The 20,034-nt window shown below is 33.0% G+C and overlaps 1 protein-coding gene across 1 annotated transcript in view; it reads left to right on the forward strand.

The window, feature by feature from the left end:
- LOC118200149 (inactive dipeptidyl peptidase 10-like) overlaps positions 1 to 20,034 on the forward strand; it is a 631,756-nt gene that overhangs the window by 410,061 nt on the left and 201,661 nt on the right. Inside the window, exon 8 of the mRNA XM_085812127.1 lies at positions 9,768 to 9,894. Within this exon, the coding sequence (XP_085668253.1) occupies positions 9,768 to 9,894 (127 nt within the window). The remainder of the gene's footprint in view (positions 1 to 9,767; positions 9,895 to 20,034) is intronic.

Below are 20,034 nucleotides of genomic sequence, written 5' to 3' on the forward strand. Positions count from 1 at the left end.
TGTGAAAAACTTGTATTAACATCAAATGTCATCCACTACAAGTTCCACTACAAGTATTTGAATCTGAGTGGATGAATAAAAAGTATTTTATTAACGACGGAAAATTCGAACAAGATATAGGGAGAGTGTGAGCTAATAGTAGGAATTTAAAAATGAAATCCTTTGAATCTGCATTTTAGATCCATATCGTTGCTAAATTCCCATCTGCGGTAAGACAGCTTTCCCGAAAAGCAGTGTTAGGGCTACCAAAAAATGGCAGGTTTGTAAGATTTGGCGCGAAATTTCCCATTTGGCGACAAAATTAGAGCTATGCCATAGACGGAGCGAGAACATTCTAGAACGCATTCCTAGCGAGTTTCCTCGGTAATGTTCTCGAATGTAGGTTAAGGCTATATCGATGGACATCAGAGGACACTGAATGCCAGAAAATACATTGACATTATTCTAGAACCAAAACTTCTACCTTCCATCAGAGATCTCTTTCCCAACAATGCTTCGTTTATTTTTCAGCAGATTCTGCTCCTTGCCACACGGCCAAAATATCGAAAGAGTGGTTTCGAACAAAGAGCATTAAATTGTTGTCATGGCCAGGAAACAGTCCTGACCTCAATCCCATCGAAAATTTGTGGCACTGTTTGAAAACTCTTGTCCGAATGAGGCGCCCATGAAATCAAAGGGAACTAATTGAGGCTATAATTGTTTCCTGGCATCATGTAATAACGAAAGAAGAGCTTAAAACTCTTGTCAGCTCAATGAAACGTCGATGTGAAGCTGTAATCAAAAATAAAGGATACCCTACTAAGTACTGATAACTCACTGCAATCATCACTATCTAATGTATATCGATAACTATTATCGTTTAACTTTTTTTGTACTGCAAATGATTGAATTTTGTGTTTTGTATTGAATTCAGTAATAAATTCTCTTTAAAATGATATATACAAGTTTGCATTTTGTGAAACGTAACGTTTTCTATAAGCATACAAATTTAAAAAAACATTAAAATTTCCAAAAGTGTCCACAATTTTAGCCACCACTGTATATACCCTGCCTATACGCGTAGTAATAGTATCCTGAGTTCAATAGTAGCGTTTTGAGTTCAAAGATTAGCTTGAGAGCGACCGGACAGAATCGGGAGCTGTATTTTAGCGCTTTGTCGTGAAGCAGCCTTCACCGTTGCAGCCTTAAGCCTGTATTGCTCATTGTTTCAGCGTATTTATCGTAACTTTTTGGACAACTGTAAGCGTGTCTTTGTGACTGTAACGTCTGTAAACGTCTCTAAACATGCCTGTGTAATACTTGCGAATAAATTGCGAATATTGATTCTTCATCATGTGTTATTGTCAATTCCTCCAAATCCACGAACCCGTAGAACCCAACAATATTGTAAAAGCTTTAATTGTGTAACGATAACATGTATATCTGCCTTTAGTTTATATTTTCATATTTATGAATTCCCTTTGATTGCATGGAAATATAAATATAATGAAGTTCATTTTCCTTGTTGGTCAACAATTAACACGAGTATTTCATACCCAATGGAGATTCAAAGCTGGTTTATTTTTAATATATGAAAAATGTTATTGTTTCTTACATCCAATAAATTTTGCAAACTAAATACAAATGCATGCAGCATATAGCAGTTGCATTTCTTGAATAAATTGAGAGGTCAAGTTATTAACATCGCTATAATATTATTTTAATCAACATTATTATATCACTCAGCCTAAAACTATTGTAGCTTGTAAAAACAGAGCATTGAAGCACACATTTAAGATATGATCCTAAATAAAGGTGACCACCTACCTGAGTTTTAATGTAGTATATTGTATGTATTCTAAAGGCCCAATCGTTTGTTTTTAAAAACTGATTAATTTTGTAAAATTTTGCTTGACTTTGTCTCATTTATCTATTCTGGAATCCGATAAAATTTCATCCGAAGTGCAGTAGTGTCTGTAACACTTTAAAACTTCAATAACCACAGAACTTTACTCATCAATAAAAAAATCTTTTTAAAACCTTTTAACGTCTGGTATGCTTCAGAAACATACACTAACGAGTTCTGAAAAGGCTACAGAAGAATTATCTTCAAGTCTTATGATACAAACAAAAGTAAGAAAAAGGTTGTATAAGACTTATTTATTTTAACTTAAAAATGTAACAATGACCCAACTTGGGTTTACACAAGCGAACATTTCTGGCTTAACTTACGTAAGTGATGCTGAACTAAAATCTTGTTCGATTAGCCTAACGGCTCACAGGATAAAATAAAGCGCAGGTAGGCTCTGGTTTGTAGAAAACCGGCGAGACAAGCCGAATGGCTAGAAGCACTCAACGCAAACAGAATATAATCGCTATTAAGTTATGGTAACAACTTGGACTGGATTATGCAGAATACGCTCTAAAATTAACTTGCGAAACCTTCGCTTAAATAGCACTTCTTTCTCCCTCAGTCTGAATAAACGATCACTCTGTCATTTACATTCTGGTATAAAAAGCGCGGGTGAAAAGAGGACGACAGAAAATTATAATTAAGTATAATTAACTCAAATTTAACTATTAGTAGTCAAACACAGAAAATCCTCACAAACTGGCATCTGTTACTTCTTGAAATGTCTCAGTTGAGTTTAATAAAAGTTTTTTTTCTTAGCCTTTACATAGAATTATTTTGGAAAATAACAGATGGATCCATTTACTTTGGTAAAAGCAATTATGGTACTCAGTAGCCATATCGAATACCCATGTTAACAGCAGGCACAAATGGTTTAACTCCAGCTTCAAACTCGTATTACAAATGTGAGACTGGTAATCTATCCTGCGAACTTTTTGGTATATGCAGGGTTTAACGGAACTCCTATTTAGGATAAAATACATCCACCATACTGTACCCTACACTGGCCGAAAGATCCATTGACCTCGCCAACAAATATCCTTTTACTAATCAAAATCGAAAATACAAATCATTAATTTTACATATTTACATAAAAATTTTGCATAACAAAATATCCTATTTAGGATCACAACACTTTAAACAAACATTTATACAACTTGTATTTCATACATAAAGTAAATCATTTATACAATTTGTATTTCATAAAGTAATTAGATCATTTTCTAATAACAAAAATTATTTTATAATTAAAACAGAGACTAAAAATATTCTTTTCTTACAAATTCAATAATAACAAACTATTAATCTCATTAATAACTTATTACATTCTCAAACAAAAATACAATTCCTTTGCATATTTTAATTTAATAGAACCATTAACCATAATCAGTTCTTCTAATCAATAAGTCATATTGTCTTTTTAGACATTCATAATTTTTATCTAGACTAGAGTGTCTAGAATCTAACCCAAGTTTATATTTTTTGTTGGCTTCTTTACAATTGATACATTCTGGATCTTCCTTACAATCCCAATAGTTGTGACCTTCTCGAGCACATCTAGCACAAATCTGACTTTTTACACAATTTTTATGAAAATGGCCAAATTCTTGGCACTTGAAGCACTTAACAACATTCAAATACTCTTTAATCGATATTCGGAACCATTTCAAGTCAATTTTCCCTTGATTTATTATAGATTTGAATTTAGCAGGCTGAACTTCAGCCACCCAATGCAACTTATTATTTTTTGCTTTGATTGAAAACAAAAGTTCAAAACCTCCATTTTCAAAAATGTGATTTTGTTTAATCACCGATTCTTGAATCTCTTTCTTTTTTAAATCAGCTTCTATATTATATAATATTATCTTTGGACTTTTCTTTTTTGGAGCCTTTGTTTCAACATTTTCTTTCAACAATATAATTGATCTTATTTCTTCTTCTAAAATTTCAACTTCTTCTTTATTTACACATTCTATGACAATTCTTCCGTTGTTAATTTTTCTCACATTTTTTATTCCAATCTTCAGCTGAGCCGGATCTATTGCTTCAACCACCTTCATTTTCAATTCTTCAGATGAAACCCCTTTCACCTTAGGGTATAACAATGCTACATGTTCTTCTTTTTTCTTAAATTTATCCTTCTTTTGAATCAATTTCTTTTCAACTCTTTGTTCTTGAACGATTTCTGCAAAGGACTTTTCAATAAAAAGTTGTGGTTTCTTTATCACTTCTAGTTTTCCTTTCAGGTTCTCTGTTTCCAACGCTTGTGAAACAATATAACCAAATACCACTTCTTGTGCTTTAAAAATCCTCTTACGAAGAGGTATTGTAACTCTAGAGGCATCTTCTAGACAAGTTTCTAATTCACTAATAAGTGAACGAGCCTCTTCAATAAGTTCTGATTGAACAGCAGTCTCTGTCTGTACACTTTCATCCATTATCAAGCACTCTATGTGGAGTTTGGATTAGACCTCCCCCCTTAGGAGGAGGAGCCCCCAGACCACGACAAGGTCCCAAACTCCTGGGAAGTTTTTTTCAATTAGCTTATCAAAATTTGGAAGTAAATAAAATACTTTCAATAAATAACCCTTCCAATCACTTTATAAGAGCTAATAACTTCCCCTGGGGGTATTACAAATGTAAAATAAACGTGAAGTCTGAATCACAATTCCAGATCTATAATATCTATACAAGGGTAAGTTTAATCATGAATTTGTCTTGTGAAATTGCAATAAATCAATTGGCAGAGTAACCGAAGAGTCTGAAGAGCTCTTTTCATGCAATTGCTTATTATATCTCATACCTACGAAGAAACGTTTCACTGGCTCATACTCAAGTTCTTGCCAATCTTTTATAAACATCTTTGAAACAAATTTCTAATAATGATTCCAGTTTAAAACAAGACTAGACCACCCATCGAAATTTAGAATGACAAACAACCATCTGGTGTTCAGTTGAAAGCATTAAATGAGTGGTTTCTTGATTATTTGATCTTAACTTTGATGAAAATTAATGGATTAAGTTAGAAAGATCAATCAAGCTAACGCTTGTCCACTAATTATGGACGTATTAGGATAACAGCTTTAGGTATTCCCAACATTTCATTGATTGATTAGGTGTGTAATCTATATCAGAATATAGCAGGTATCAAAACTTTATCATATGAGCCTATACAAAACACACGTCCATAATATATTTTCTCGTTCAAGATATTATAAATATATAATATGGAATATCCAACAGTTATTACTTCTTCGCAACTGTCTGGGACTTTACTTTCATAATGTATTCAAAATATGCGTACATTTAAGCAAATATAAATATGTGTACAACTTGTGTTTATATATATTTTCATCGTACTCATCATATACCATGAGAGCCTCTTTAAGAATAATTTAGAACGTTTACTATAATTTATTATATGGTTCTAAGAATTTTTTATTTTTTTTTTAATTTTCATTCTGTCTTACCTTCTTTTAAATTCGTAATTTGAGCTCTTTGCAGAAGGAAAAGTCGTAAGGTAGTTGAAACCAAAACAAGTAAATAAATAGAATAAAATCTAATATGAATAGTTATGCGTTAATTTCAACAAATTAACTCATTTATTTCATGATTCAATTGTGTGGAAGATTTGATCCTTTCATGTTCTCCTGTTCTATTGAAGTCGGGCTTGAGAGAAACCTAGTTTCGTAAATGGTAACTTTTGAACCTAAAACAGTTAATTGTAATAAATCATACAAGTTTTAATTTCCCGCCTGCTTTATATACGTCATTTTGATTTTATTGTGTTAAAAATCGAGGTATACTGTACTAAAAGGTTTGCTTTTCTCGACTGGAAATCTTTGAGCATGTGAGTCGCTTGAGTGACGTCATTTGACTCATTGCCTACTCCAAAGTAACTGGTCTCTGCTCATAACAGGCATAACAGCACTTATATAAGCAGTTCAAAAATGAATACAGAATGTTGACTAAATCTTAAAAATTTATATTTCATTATTTTATTAATAAGCTTGAAATAGGTACTAAAATTAATGACGATAATTTTAAATTTAAGATAAAATTTCGAATTTATCTTATTTTAATTTGAATACGCCTATGTTATCCTTTTCATCATTTTCTGTTCTTTGAAAAACTAGAGCTGTAACAGTTTATCTTCTGCACTGCGTTATTCTCGCTACTAGGCTGTTACGTTTGAACCAATTTACGCGCATCCTGTAGCCTTTGGCCTAACTCATAATTTATTGAGTCAATTCATTATTTTTTAGCTATGCCATAAATGCTGGCTGGTTTGTAAACACAAGCTGTGCCTTCTGTAAATTTATCTGAGTTAAACAAACACAGATAAAGTTTCTCTATCTGAGTTTCGTCTTTACACTTTTTCTACGCATCTTGTAATTTCCAAGACATAGTGATAATTCGCTTAAGTCTTCCAGAGTTGTCATCTAGTTTATGTTACCAAAGAGGTTGCGATTCCATAAGTTCTAGATTTTTCTACACATAAATTTTATGGGGCAGCTAATTAACTACAGTACTAAATTCATCAACGAGAAACTTTAATTAATTCTTTTAATTTCATATTACGAATGATATTTAAAAAAGCAGTTAGATGAAAATGTTACTAAGAAAGAAAAATCTGATGTGTACAGCACATGACTTCCTTGCACAAAATATTAAATTATACGCATTTTTCGTGCATTTCATTTAAACTTATTGGATTGAATTAAATCTACATCGCGATAGCGCATAAACCATAATAGAATAAACGCACTTTTAAAAATTCAATATATTTGTTGGACCCACCAGCGCCCGAGCGGTAAAATCGCTGAACACTGGTAGTTCGGTCCGAGGTTCGAATCCCGCGAACGGGCTGGTTGCATGGACGTTTTCGTGGTTTTCCCCATGTGTAACGTGTGTACGAGTCAGTTTCCTTTAGAAAGTCCTCCACGAAGGCATCCCTCCTCTTAGGCAGATAACTCTCGAGGTTTTACCATAATCACACACACACACACACTATATTTGTTTACCATAGCGAAACTCTGGCGCTAGGTTCACTTAATAGCGTTACATTTCGTCCATATTATAACTTAAAATGCTAATAAATTTATATCATCTGGAGAATTATCTAATCGTTGCCACATGTTCTATGCAAATACTATAATAAATCTAAAACAATGTATAAAAGAAATTAAGCAAACAAAATTAAAAAGAAACATTTTTTCACAGACGATTCAGTATATCTTATTCAACTAACTCAGTTCTCACTTGCCGACAAGGCAAAAAGACATAAAAAGTGAAAATATCTATATTAAAAATTACGAAGTAAATGTGAAACATTTATTTCCTCGAATAAATTCCAGAATGGATTAAGCATGATTTCATTCGCAATAATAAAATAAGGCGTTATCATTGGATCTTAGTTTCTCTATATTGGCAACAAATCCGCTATTTTGCCAAGTTTTAAACGTAAACAAACATGTCCGCCATCCGCAAAATTCATTAGGCTTAGCTGCACTTAAACAACTTTTAAATTGTTGATAACTCTACAAATATTGCAGCAGATTTAAAAGCCTTAACCGGAAGATAAGAACAACATAACTGGATCATTTTTAAAGCAAAAAAATGCACAATTTACAAACAAATAAGAATAAAGAAACTGAGCTCACTGAGCCGAGTAACAGAGTGAATAGATATATACATATATATATACACGTTTGGTGCGGCCGATTGCAAGCAAAATACGAGGTGCACATCTAGATGTTATAGCATCCTACATACAAAATTTCAACGTTCTGAGGCTACTCGTTTTTGAGTTGTGCGAGATACGTACGTACGCACAGACGCCAAGAAAAATTCTCTTCAGAATTCCTTTTAAATCAGTTTCATAATTTTTTTGTGGTGAAAGAGTCCGTTATTCTGTCCTCACTTGCAGCTGATAGATGACGGAGAACGGGGGCGCCTGGTGTCTAACGTAGGTAAACAGGCATATGCCCCGCGTCCTCCACTTTCTAGAGGCAACAACTCTCTGGAGCTCCATGAGGCCGCCCCGGGAGTTTATTAAGATCTTAAAAAAAAAAAAAAAGGTTAACATGGCCATACAAGGGCTAGACTACATGTAGTACATTGTAAGAGCGTGAGACAACTGAAGGTTATGGTTACAGAAGTAGAACAAAATAAGACATAAACATAAATGGAAACATATAAAAAGAAACATAAAGAAACACATAAAGCACTAAAAACACAAAAAGGTACACTACGATACACTAAAATACACGTAACTAAATAAACACCGAACTTCCTTACTTCCATATGTCACGAAAAAACATCATTAAATTGTGTTGGATAGCGGTCAAAATCGATATTTTCTTTGAAATATGATACTCGAAATTTTTCGCGAGTACAATACTTTCTTATTACTTCGTACAAGGAAGTAAAAAAGAAAACCAAAATTTCCGTTTTATGGTATGTAAACCCTCTGTTACGAATTAAAAAAAAGTAAAGAATGCAGTGATATGCATATTTTCATATATATTTGTAAGATCTAGTACGCTTAGCTATCATAAAATGTAACTAGATCTGTCTAAGTGTTGTTCCTTGCGAATTCTCGCACAGGCGTGAAGATGATTACAATCAGGAAAGGGTTTGAACGACCCTTTTATTCTCTTTTTATCTTAAAATATTTAACAGATGGCAAGGACTTAAATGCTAAAATAAAACCGATCACTCGCTGTTAGAATTTGAAAGATACTGTAATACTAAATTTAGAGGTAAAGAGTGGTGCGAGACTACACAATGCAGTTTAAATTAACAGGTTGACATAGAAACTTACGATACATTAAAAACATCATAATAATAACTCGATGGCAAGAATGCGCAGCCGTTATTAAGATTAAAAGCTAGTAGAAACTAATAAACGTGCGCTCGCAATAGCGAAATCACGCTCTCTCTAACGTCTTCTCTCTAACAGTTTATATACTCTCATTCACCCTACTTCCTTTACATCCTGACGAGGAAACGCAATGATAAATAAGAGAATTCAGCAGAGGTCCACAAAAAATTAATAACTATTAATGAAAATAAACAGAACCCCACAATATACGAGCGTATCAAATAATGAAAACATACAAATACCCCATTAATCGGGAATCGGATTATTTGCTTCTATACTAAAATTCTCAAAACGCTTGCTTTAAAATATTTTACATCAAGAACTCCACACGTTCGTAGCAAGGAGTTGAGAATTTTGGGCCGAAAAGCTGGAAAGAAAATGTTTTCCTTTGTTCGAACTTGAATTTTGATTTTGAATCTGCAAAACTGCAAAATAGATAACATATCATCAAATTTTTATCTTCGATATTGTAGAACTTATTCGCTTTAGATAAGTAATCTTAGTGTTTTTTCTACGTAAATGTACTAAGATCGAAATTTTATAGGTACCATATACCTACTTCATGAACTAAACTTTGATATTAAATCTTGCCCATAGAAGATGATGCTTATTGAAACACACAGCTTTAAAATAATACAAACATGAATAAAATTTAAATAACAAAACCACTGCGTCTAGAAGACACTTCTGTGAACAGAAAATAACGAAGCCTGAGAGGATTCGAATCGTTCGAAGTATTTACACATTTGCTTCCATTTTTCACCTATAACGAGCAATGAGAGAGAACTCCAAAACGTGTAGAACAAAACGCGAAGCAATTTAAATAATAGGAAATCGCTTCCAAAATATAAATGGTTGCATCAAACTGGAAAAGCAAGGAGGAAAAAGATAAATAATTTCTCTTCGACTCTCTCTAAGATTTCGTACACCTTTTCTCTTCTCTGAAAAGAATTGTTGTTCATCTGGTAATCGAATTTTTGTTTTTCCTAGGCGTACGTATATCGGAATAACATCTATCACCTTAAATCCTATGGAGAAGGGGCTAAACCAATCGCCCTTACTCAGTCTGGCGAAGAAGGCGTTATTTTCAACGGTCTTCCTGATTGGGTATACGAAGGTAAGTACCTACCACATTTCGATGACGTAAATGCTTGGTTGTTTGCATTGTTATCTTTCCTTTTTTATTTAGCAAGTTTAGGTTTATATATCGATTTATAGGGTTTAAGTGATGTATGTTTATTTTAATGATTCCTCAAAACCTAATAATTTCTTCGTGTATTATTTTAATCTGTGAAATAATTTCTGAGGAAGATAACATTTATACGAATAATGATTTAGGAATTAAAGGTTTCGAATCTTTTTAGAGGAAAAATGCCTGTTCTAATGCAGCAAAGAAATGAATATTATAGTTGTTTTTGTTTCTCGATTTCTAAATTAGAAGTTAATTTTTTAAGTTATAGAGTGTTAGATAAAATTCCGTTTTTGTAATACCAAATTAGAAAATTTTCAATAATTCTCATTATTCAATTAACATTGGTTAAAGTTCTAATAGCGAAATATTTTGGTATCAAGGAGATATCTACTTTGAAAAAAATAAGGGGGGGGGGACAATTCTGTATCTCTCGTTCGCGTAATGGCAAACCGCACATTGAGTTGAACATGATACTTTTACATGACTATAAAAGGAATTTTCAGTAATAAAATATAAAACTTGAATGTATTTATTTTATACATTTCATACGAAATACTGGTATTACTTTCGCTCTCGTATTTTTAGTTTGTTTAACAATGTTTTGTTTTTTGTATTTTACGAAATTAAGGCTTTAGGAATATAACTGTCTTATGGACGCCATGCTTAATAAAAACGATATTTAAAAATATCTCAGAACGTGGTACTTGCTATATTATAAATAATGTCTCCGCCTTATAAGAATATTCTCATCTGCCATCTTGTTTAATATATATATATATAGGTCTTTTTTCGTTTGTTCTTTTTACTTTAATTAGTTATATATATACACTAAAGAAATGTTGATTATACGTATTATCTCCTAAGATAAATTTAAGTAGAATTATCTAAAAAGAGTGAATCCATAGTTAGTAAGTTTAATTCCGAAAATTGTTTTCATGTAACTGAATTTAAATTGTTAAAAAAAAAAAAAAAAAAATCTGAAATGTTTCAGATTTTAAATTACGTCCAAATTAAATTACGTTTTTTTAACGTTTTGTGCGTTATCTTTATTTGTTAAACATCATGTTCTTCGTACTTAAACCATAAAATTCAATTCAACAGGAATATCGCAAAATAGTTTTAAAATGAGCATATCTTTAGAATTTCCGATACAAAAACTCACGCGCCGGAGATAAAAATGTTTTTTCTGCACAACGTTGCCATTGCTCGCTTTGAAATCCTTGAGTTTGTTAATCAAAAATTCGTCAAAGTTTTAAAAAATAGGAAATCGATCATAAAACAAATTTCAAATTTCAAATTTGGTCTTCCACATGCTCATATTCGTTGGAGGATTACGTTATTCAAAATTCGATGACTCTATGTACCATTGTTTTATCACAATACGAGAAATATACATACATTTATGCAGATTTTTCATTATTTAATTTCTTCAAATATAATGCAGGAGTCTAACATTTTGTGGCAACAGTTTGAAAAGTGAACCGACATTTATGAGTCCGACGCAAAATGCCAAAACGAAACTAATAGTCCTTCGGGATTCAAATCCCTTTGGACTAAAAATGTTTAACGGGGACTTGAATTAAATCATGAATAACAAAATTCCAATTATAAAAAGAAATTAAATTAAAAGCAAGTAATCATTGCCATTGATCGGAAATTAGTTGACTTTTCAAGGGGAACAAACCAACTCCCCTTCAATGAACAATAATTAAGAAATAAATACGAAGGTGTTTGTCCTTTACTCAAGTAATAAGGCGATGCCAAACTGGCAATTTAGGTTAGGCCAAATATTTCCGTGAATTGAAGCGATCAAGAACCAATGCAGAGCACCAAAGAAATCATTCTCGTAAAATTGATAAATTACTTGAGTAATTGTCCCCCGACACCCTCGTGTTTATGCATTTTAATTCAAAACTATTTGTAAAAAATTAAACATTGGAAATTTGGCATTATGAAATAGAACTCAAAGTAATTGAAATAAACGCTAGAAAATTACGAAATATAAGAAATATGATGCAATCTTTGCAAAAACAAATAAAAATTTAAATTAAAAATATATATAATAAGAATAGGGAATGTACATGAAGATATAAAAGGCCAGAAAAAGCATTAATTACGTTCTTTCTAGTGGGAAGTGGGCAAAGTGTTTTCTTCGCGTCTTACTCAGAAGGGTTGTGTGTCCGAAATTATATATATATATATATATATATATATATACGGTATGCGGATAAAGTAACCGGACAGTTTTCTAAAATTCTAAAAATAAGAAAGTTTTTACTAAGCTTCAAATGCATTTTAATTCCTTTAAAATAAACGCCAGACTATACAATTTCATACAATCTCTATAGAACTATACAATTTTTGAACGTTTTTTTCAGATTGTAGAGGACGTTCTTTGTGAACATATGATGTTGAACTCTAGAAAGACTGGAGAATAATATTCCTCTGTCTTAAACTCCAGACATACTGTAAATAGCCCTTTTATTCGAACGTAAAAATTAGCAAAACTTACACAAGGCAAGCACCTCTGGCTTAACAGAAATACGTTACGTGAAACAAATTCAAATGTGGTAGATTAGCCTAACGGCTCACAGAATAATTTAACGTGCAGGAAAGGCTCTGGTTTGTAGAAAAACCGGCGAGACAAGCAAATAGCTAGAAGCACCCAACGCCACAAAATCAAATCGCTAATAATCACAGCTTAACGTAGCCTGGAATATAGGCAGACACGCTGTTACACTAACTTCCGAAACTCTTGCTTAAACAACACTTTTTTCTGCTTCAATCTGAATAAACGCTCACTATCTTATTTACATTCTAGCATGAAAGGCGTGGGTGAAAAGAGAGTGATAGGAAAGGCTTGAAACTTCTTTCATATCCACCTTAATTTCGGAGAAAAGGAAAAGATTAGCTGGTGTTAAGTCGTGAGAATATGGAAGGTGGTTTATCACTGAAACGGAATGCTTAGCAAGATACTGTTATTGAGACAATACTGTGTGTGGCCTAGCGTTAACGTGTCAAATAAATCGTTGCCTATAATCAAAAGTTCCTACCTATCTCGTCTTATTCTGTTTCTTAATCAAGAAAGCAACGTTTTGTAGTAGTAGTATTAGTAGTAGTAACGGAGGACGTTGGCATCATCCCCCTACCATTACGGTTAATCGGTTCTGCCCACTTCCGCCCTTGTCTAGTATTTATTAATAAATAAAAGGTTTTTATATTGCCATATAGTGTGCCATATATTGCCTTATAGAAAAAATAAATAAAAATAAAAATCTTAAAGTAGTACTTTAGAGTCCTTCATAAAGTGTATCTTTGTAAGTAATTTTTTATAAAATGTCGAAATTTGTCCTTAGTAAGAAACGTTTGAAACTTATTCCTTCGTTCTTCTTCAAGAAGTTTTCTTTCGTTCTTCTCTTTCCTTTAATCTTCCTTTCATATAATCTTCGTTAAATCTTCCTTTCTTCTATCTTAATTTCTTTCCTCCATTTTACATGTATTTTCTTCCTATATATCCTTTATCTTTTTACTTAATATAGTGAATAAGAAATCCATCTTTATGAATTACTTGTTAACATATTCTTTCCACCTTCTACAGAAAAATTTAATTTTTCTTTTTAAAACCTTTATTTGTAATTTTATACCTTTTCCCTTTAAATCTTTTTTCCTTTGAAGCCGCCTTCTTCTGCCTTTCCTTTGAAACCTTTATTTGTAATTTTACACCTTTTCCCTTTAAAATCGTTTTCCTTTGAAGCCTCCTTCTTCTGCCTTTCCTTAAATGATTAAGTAGTTCTTCATTAGTTAAATCATCTTGAATACTACTCCTTGTTTCCTAAATCTTTAGTTATTCTTATGGAGTATCTTCATCTATATCTCAATTCCTTAAGCTTCTTCTTCTCTTCCTGTAACTTCCGTTATGTTCCCTTAAAAATACTGCTTAACTGATTGGTTTCAGGAACAAATTCATGGTGAATAAGTCCTTTATAATGAAGAAGTGCAATTAGCATCCCCCCCCCAATCTTTGATTTCGACATCTGTGCGTTTTTCGGTATGGGAGAAGATGGTCCTTTCTTCTGTGCACTTTGTCTGTATGTTTCTGCGACTGTAAACACCAGACCTCATCTTCCTCTAAGACGCCCTTCAAGAAATTATTGTCCATTCTCGCAGTATTCAGCAAATTTTTGCAGCAGATTTTTCTGTCATCTTATTGTTGTTCTGTCAAAATCTGAGACACAAATCGAACTGAAACTTTGCTCATTTTCTGAATTTTCAATAACAATTAACCTACGTCATCTTTCTTTGCTTGTTCCAAGCATGTCTTATATATGCTGTTATAGTTGTTATCAGCTTTTATTAAAGAACAGACTTTCTCCAAAATGTCCTTATTCTTCGAAGCTGAAGGGTGTCCTATTCTTCGGTTCATCCTCAATGCTTTCTCGCTCGCATTCAAAGCGCTTGTTTCATCTGTGACATTTCGGAAGCAGATACGCCTAATTTGTAACAAAATTTAAAAATATAACGTTGTTCCACCTCGAAGCATTTTCTTTGTTTTTGTATAATGTCTTGTCAGTAAATAAAAATGCCTGCAAAATTTAGATATGCAAACTGCAAACTAACCAGCTTAAACTGGCTTTAACCCAAGAGTTTAGATGTCACTCTGTAGAGCATTAGGTTATTTCGAATCAGGAGAGATGAAAAATGAGCAAGGCCTTCGTCGGGATTCGGACCACGGAACTCTGGAATGCGTGCCCAGTGTGCTGATCACTACACTACGAAGTCGGGAGAAATAACTAAATAACTTATAACTCTTTCTAAATATACATTTATTTCTCCCTTTTTCTATATTATGATTTGGTCTTTTAGTTTGTCCAGTTATTTTACGAGCGCACCTAATAGGTTAGGTACAGGTAGCTGTAATGGATTGGAAAATTGTTTATTGCATAGACAGCACGATAACACCTGCAGAAAGACGTAGTTGCAGATTTAACGTAATTTTATTACTGCATAACACCACTCTTTAAATGCATGATTTGCTTATCATTATAGGCGCAATATAGACTCCACAATTTTCGAAACCTAACATCTTAAGGTATACAGAGGATGATAGACAGAAATTAGCCGGAACGTGTCACCGGTAGCTAAGCAAGCACTACCCAATCTACTGTCAGCAATACCTTAGATTCATCGGTACCCTGTCTACATAAGATTGTGTGAATTTATACTTTTAGATAGAATTTGAAACCAAAAATGCAATGGAAACAAATGATGATAAATTATTGGACATTATGCAAAGAACTTACACGTTAATAGAATCAATAAGTGCTACAAAAATGTAAGATGTAACATACTTATGTAACATGGACTTGTATATCAAGATTACGCCGCCGTATGGTGGTCAGGGAAGCTGACTGCGGTGCCGAAGGGCCTGGGTTCGAATCCCGGAGAAGGCATGTCTGTCCTTTCATAGGAAAGGCGATGGTGGCCCACCTATTGGCTGCCTCCGTAATAAAAAGACCACCACATCTGGCCTTGTATAGAATAATGGACTGGGTTACATTTGTAATCGTTCACAATCTGCCATTGGAAAAAAAAATGAAGATTACTCTAGACTTACGGCCTATCAGCACCCGAGCGGTAAAATTGGTGAACACTGGTAGTTCCGACCTGGGTTCCATTCCAGGCGAACGCGTTGGCTGCGTGGATGTTTCCGTGATTTTTCCATATCTAATGTGTATACGAGCCACATAGCACGTAAAAGCTGTATCTGTAAAATATCTGACGTGTGTAGTAATTAACGTGGCCGTAAATATTATGGAAATTGAAATAAATGCTGTTTAATCTGCTAACTCTTCCATTGGAAGAGTCTGGTTACTACTAGATAGTATCTGCCATAATGGCTAATTACTGAAAGATTTTTCAGGGAAAATTAGGTCAGTGGTCATACTATTATTATTATTATTATTATTATTATACACCAGAGAACAGGGGCTCCGTTGCCTTGCAGTCTAGCAGACTGCCTTACACGGATTAAAGCCTCTGCCTCAGGAAGCTATCTACTACCCGTTCCACCACAACCGGGGTGCATATTTCACAAGTGCACATCTGTGTAGCCACCGAGGGAGTGGCTTCTTGGATGAACCGATGGGAATCTAGTAATATTTCTGTCATGTCACATGACCTTTCACGTGCTTTAAGATTCAAGCAAGATGGTTGAAAATATTTTGTCACGCAATTTTCTGTACAAAAGCATCGTCGATTGCTTCTGAAAATTTTCATTGCGAAGTTAGATCAAATATAAGCAATTGTGATGATTTCACTACCTCGTTGAGAGAATTTGAAATAAATACAAACACATGTTGGATACTCTGCAAAAGTATCCATGTGAAATATTATTTAATAAGTGGTAAATAAAATGAAGAAAGAAATATGTGATAAACATCTGAGCCCAAATGCTATCTTTACATAAAAATATGCACGTGAGAAAAATATTTACACCAATTATATATGTAAATAGAAGTCAGCAATTTTTATTGCAGTCTATATGAAAAAGATGTTCTATAATAATAACCAATGCAGAATTTCATTGAAAGTGAACTTTATTAATTTGCATTCGTGTTCATTTAGTGTGTTAAATTTCACATTTAATAACTACTCATTCTTAAATGTACTGTTTACACAAGAAATACTCATCAAAGAGAATGAATTTATATTATTCACAGCGAATATATTCAATTTATTCACGTATAACTTTTAATGTTAATAATAGATATAATCAGATCAAACACAATATGTATTCTGAATCTTACGCTTTAAAAACCAAAAGAATGCAAGCACTGAAATAAGAAAACTCTAGATTCATTGTAACACTTCCAGTCCTTCTTAGCTAAATTAAATATATATATATATATATACGCTTGAATTCTCTTAATCCACAAATGATAGTAAATGCATAATATTCGTGGCTAATTGTAGCTTGAGTCATTTTTTCGATGTAAAGAGCGATAATATGCCGTAAACATCAATCCAAATATTAATGCGTGATAAAAATCGCGAAAGTAAAATGTCAGCGATTAATTAAACTCATAAAAGCGAAAGAACTACGAGATTTTCTACTATTAAGCCATACATTTATAACTGGGAACCAACCAAATGCAGATTAAAACGTAAACTTACAATCCACATGCATGAAGTTTAGCGTCACAAGAGTGATAGAAGCTCATTGGTCTATTTTCGAAACTCCTCCCTCAGTGGCTACGCTGATGTGCACTTGTGAAATAAGCAACCGGGGTGGGGAGGCAGGTCAGATGGCAATTACTGAGTCTTAAAACAAAGAGATACATGGGCAAACAAGGCCAGTGTGCAACAGAGGTTTCAATACATAGTCTGGACTTACAATTTTTTCTTCTAATACATACGACGTACATTTATCACAGCTTATTTACAATCAGTCCTTTGCGATATACTTGAGCCATTAATATTGATTTCAGACAGGCAATTTTACACAGTTCTATAAAAATTCCTGTGACCAGAGTTACAATTACTGTTTTTAGAAAAAAAAATAGTCTGCATATTTCTCCTGCCTTCCTAGCGTGCCTTAGTGGTGTAATGGTTCTGCACACTGGGCCGGTAGAAGACCGTGGTTTGATTCCCGGCGAAGGCGGTTGCTAATTTTCCATATCTTCGGTTTTTCCAATTAACATAATGTCTCTACAAAGTAACAAGCAAGCGAGTAAAAGTGACTACGCATTCAGAAGAATCGTGAAAGAATTCAAAAGGTTCCAGTGCTTCAATATAAATCTTGACCTGTACTGTGTGTATGACCTTGTGTCTGCATTTCAAGGTTACATAAGAAAGCGTGATGCGGATTAATTTTGGAATGACACAGTTTAGATTGATATGCTATAAATAGTTACTATTTTTAGGATAGAAAGATTAAGTACCTAAATTAAAATGAAAAATAAAAGGACTATTGCCATTTTACATGTAATATCAAGAATTAGGAAGCTTCAATGTTCGTTACGGCCCTAGCTGGTATTTAACCTCTTTTTCTTAAAAATCTATCTATATCTCTCTATCTTTGCATCTATCTATCTATATCTATGTAATAATAAAATTTCATAGTCAAAAATACACTTAAAATTCTAACTGTATCTTCTTTTCATTTTTAATGGCGAAGGTCTCTTATTTGAAATTACGTGGAATTAAATCCACAGCCCCGTAGTCAAGTTGTTTTCCCCCCTTTTCTACACGTACAGTTTTAGAATGTTCTGGAGATATTTAAAGCGAACTGGAATGGCTGACGAGGCTGACGTCATTTCTTGGAAGCTCCGCCTTTCCAGAGGCTATAAAAGAACTCGCAAAGGAATATCGGGGTCTTTTCTTTAATGTAACGATGCAGTAAACTTCATACAAAAAGTTATTAGTAATTCTTTTTTATTTACTCCGGAAATATGATTTTTGTAACTGCTATTTCTCCTGACCAATAATAAATGGATCCTGTTTTTTAAACTTATCGTCTGATAATTTGAGCTACGACTACATCTATGATTCTTCACCAATCTATTTATTCCGGACAAAAGCTGGTATATCACACATATAATTATATATATATATATATGTATAACTATCTTTCTACAGATTGATATATGTCTAGATAGATACAAAGAGATTTAAAATGCTTTAGATATAAACGGAATAAAAATGCATTTGTTCATTATTTATTTGAAATCATTTTAATGTATTTTTCTTGTTTATCAGTATTAATACAAATGATAAACAATTGTGAGGGTTCGAGTTTAATTCCACAAATGCTTGAAAAAGAAAACCTAGAAAACGTAGTTGATGTTGTTCACCTGAAGCTTTCTTTCTGTTTTAGAAATTTATACACCTATAAGAAAATGCCATTTTCTTTTTCTTTTTTGTCCTTCCCTTTTATTTGTTTGTGGGGGGAGGGAGTTAAGCAATTTGTATCGGTTCATGCAGAGAAGTTCACTGTGATATATCTTCTATTCATACCAGCATTTATATGCTTTATATTGCCCAGAACACTTTAGAATGAAACAGAGAATAAATTACCCCCATATTTTCTTGCGTATTTTTCACCATTTTTAAAATAATTTTGTCTCAACAATTGAAAAGTAGTCACGGATAAACTAACGATCACAATATTATTTTTTTAAAAAAGAAACCACATTCCAATAACATACAGTAATATTAACATTACAGTATCTGATGGATAATTGAGCCATACACATCTCGCTTCGGCTCAGTTACCTTGTAAAGCCCCAGGGGTACCTTACGTGAATTAGTATTGACTGTACTCCTAGAGATGGGATATCGATGTATGAAGGAGAACCAGGGCGAACGAAAAGCGTTGATTCTGAAAGATCAAACACATCAGCAGTAGATAAGGTGACAATGAATTGGAACGTAAATAATAGAAGTAATATAATGTTTAAAAAGCTTCTTAAGTGGGAGAATACATGCTACGTCTGGGTAGCTTAAAAGTTATCTGCCTACGTTAAAAAAAAACGATTTCGAAAAAATTCGATTTTTTTAATTGCCCAATTTGAACGGTCAGTTTTGTAGGATTCCAAAAATGGTTCATTTTTACGTTTATGATAATTAGAAGAGAAGATATAGCCAATTAACTGCACTGGAAGTGAAAGCAGAAAGACCAGAAGTGCCATTTAAAAGGCTCAAATTAAAGGTAAACAATGCTGTTATCTGTGTTTTTTTACCTGTTTGTGTGTAAAAAATTCTGCTAAAACATTTCATTTTAATTCTGGGTACTTTTTTTGTTTTTGTTTCTGGCAATAATTATTTGCCTTAATTTTTTTAACTGGGACTGGCAACATTGCGGTTTTTTTAACTGGGTCTGGCAGCATTGCGATTAGGTATAAAGACTATGTTGCTGGGTGCATATATAGCAGTTTTAATTTTTAATTCAGGGTATCTTGGATTCCTTCCTGTGTTTGAACATTTAGGCATATCAATTGAACAAGAAATGATTAAAATCTACTTTGGAATTGATAACGAAAGAATAAAAAACTCGAAACGTCATTC

This window comes from Stegodyphus dumicola, chromosome 2 (assembly GCF_044657685.1).
Source record: "Stegodyphus dumicola isolate Sdum_Otavi_A_Nest chromosome 2, ASM4465768v1".
NCBI lineage: Eukaryota > Metazoa > Arthropoda > Arachnida > Araneae > Eresidae > Stegodyphus > Stegodyphus dumicola.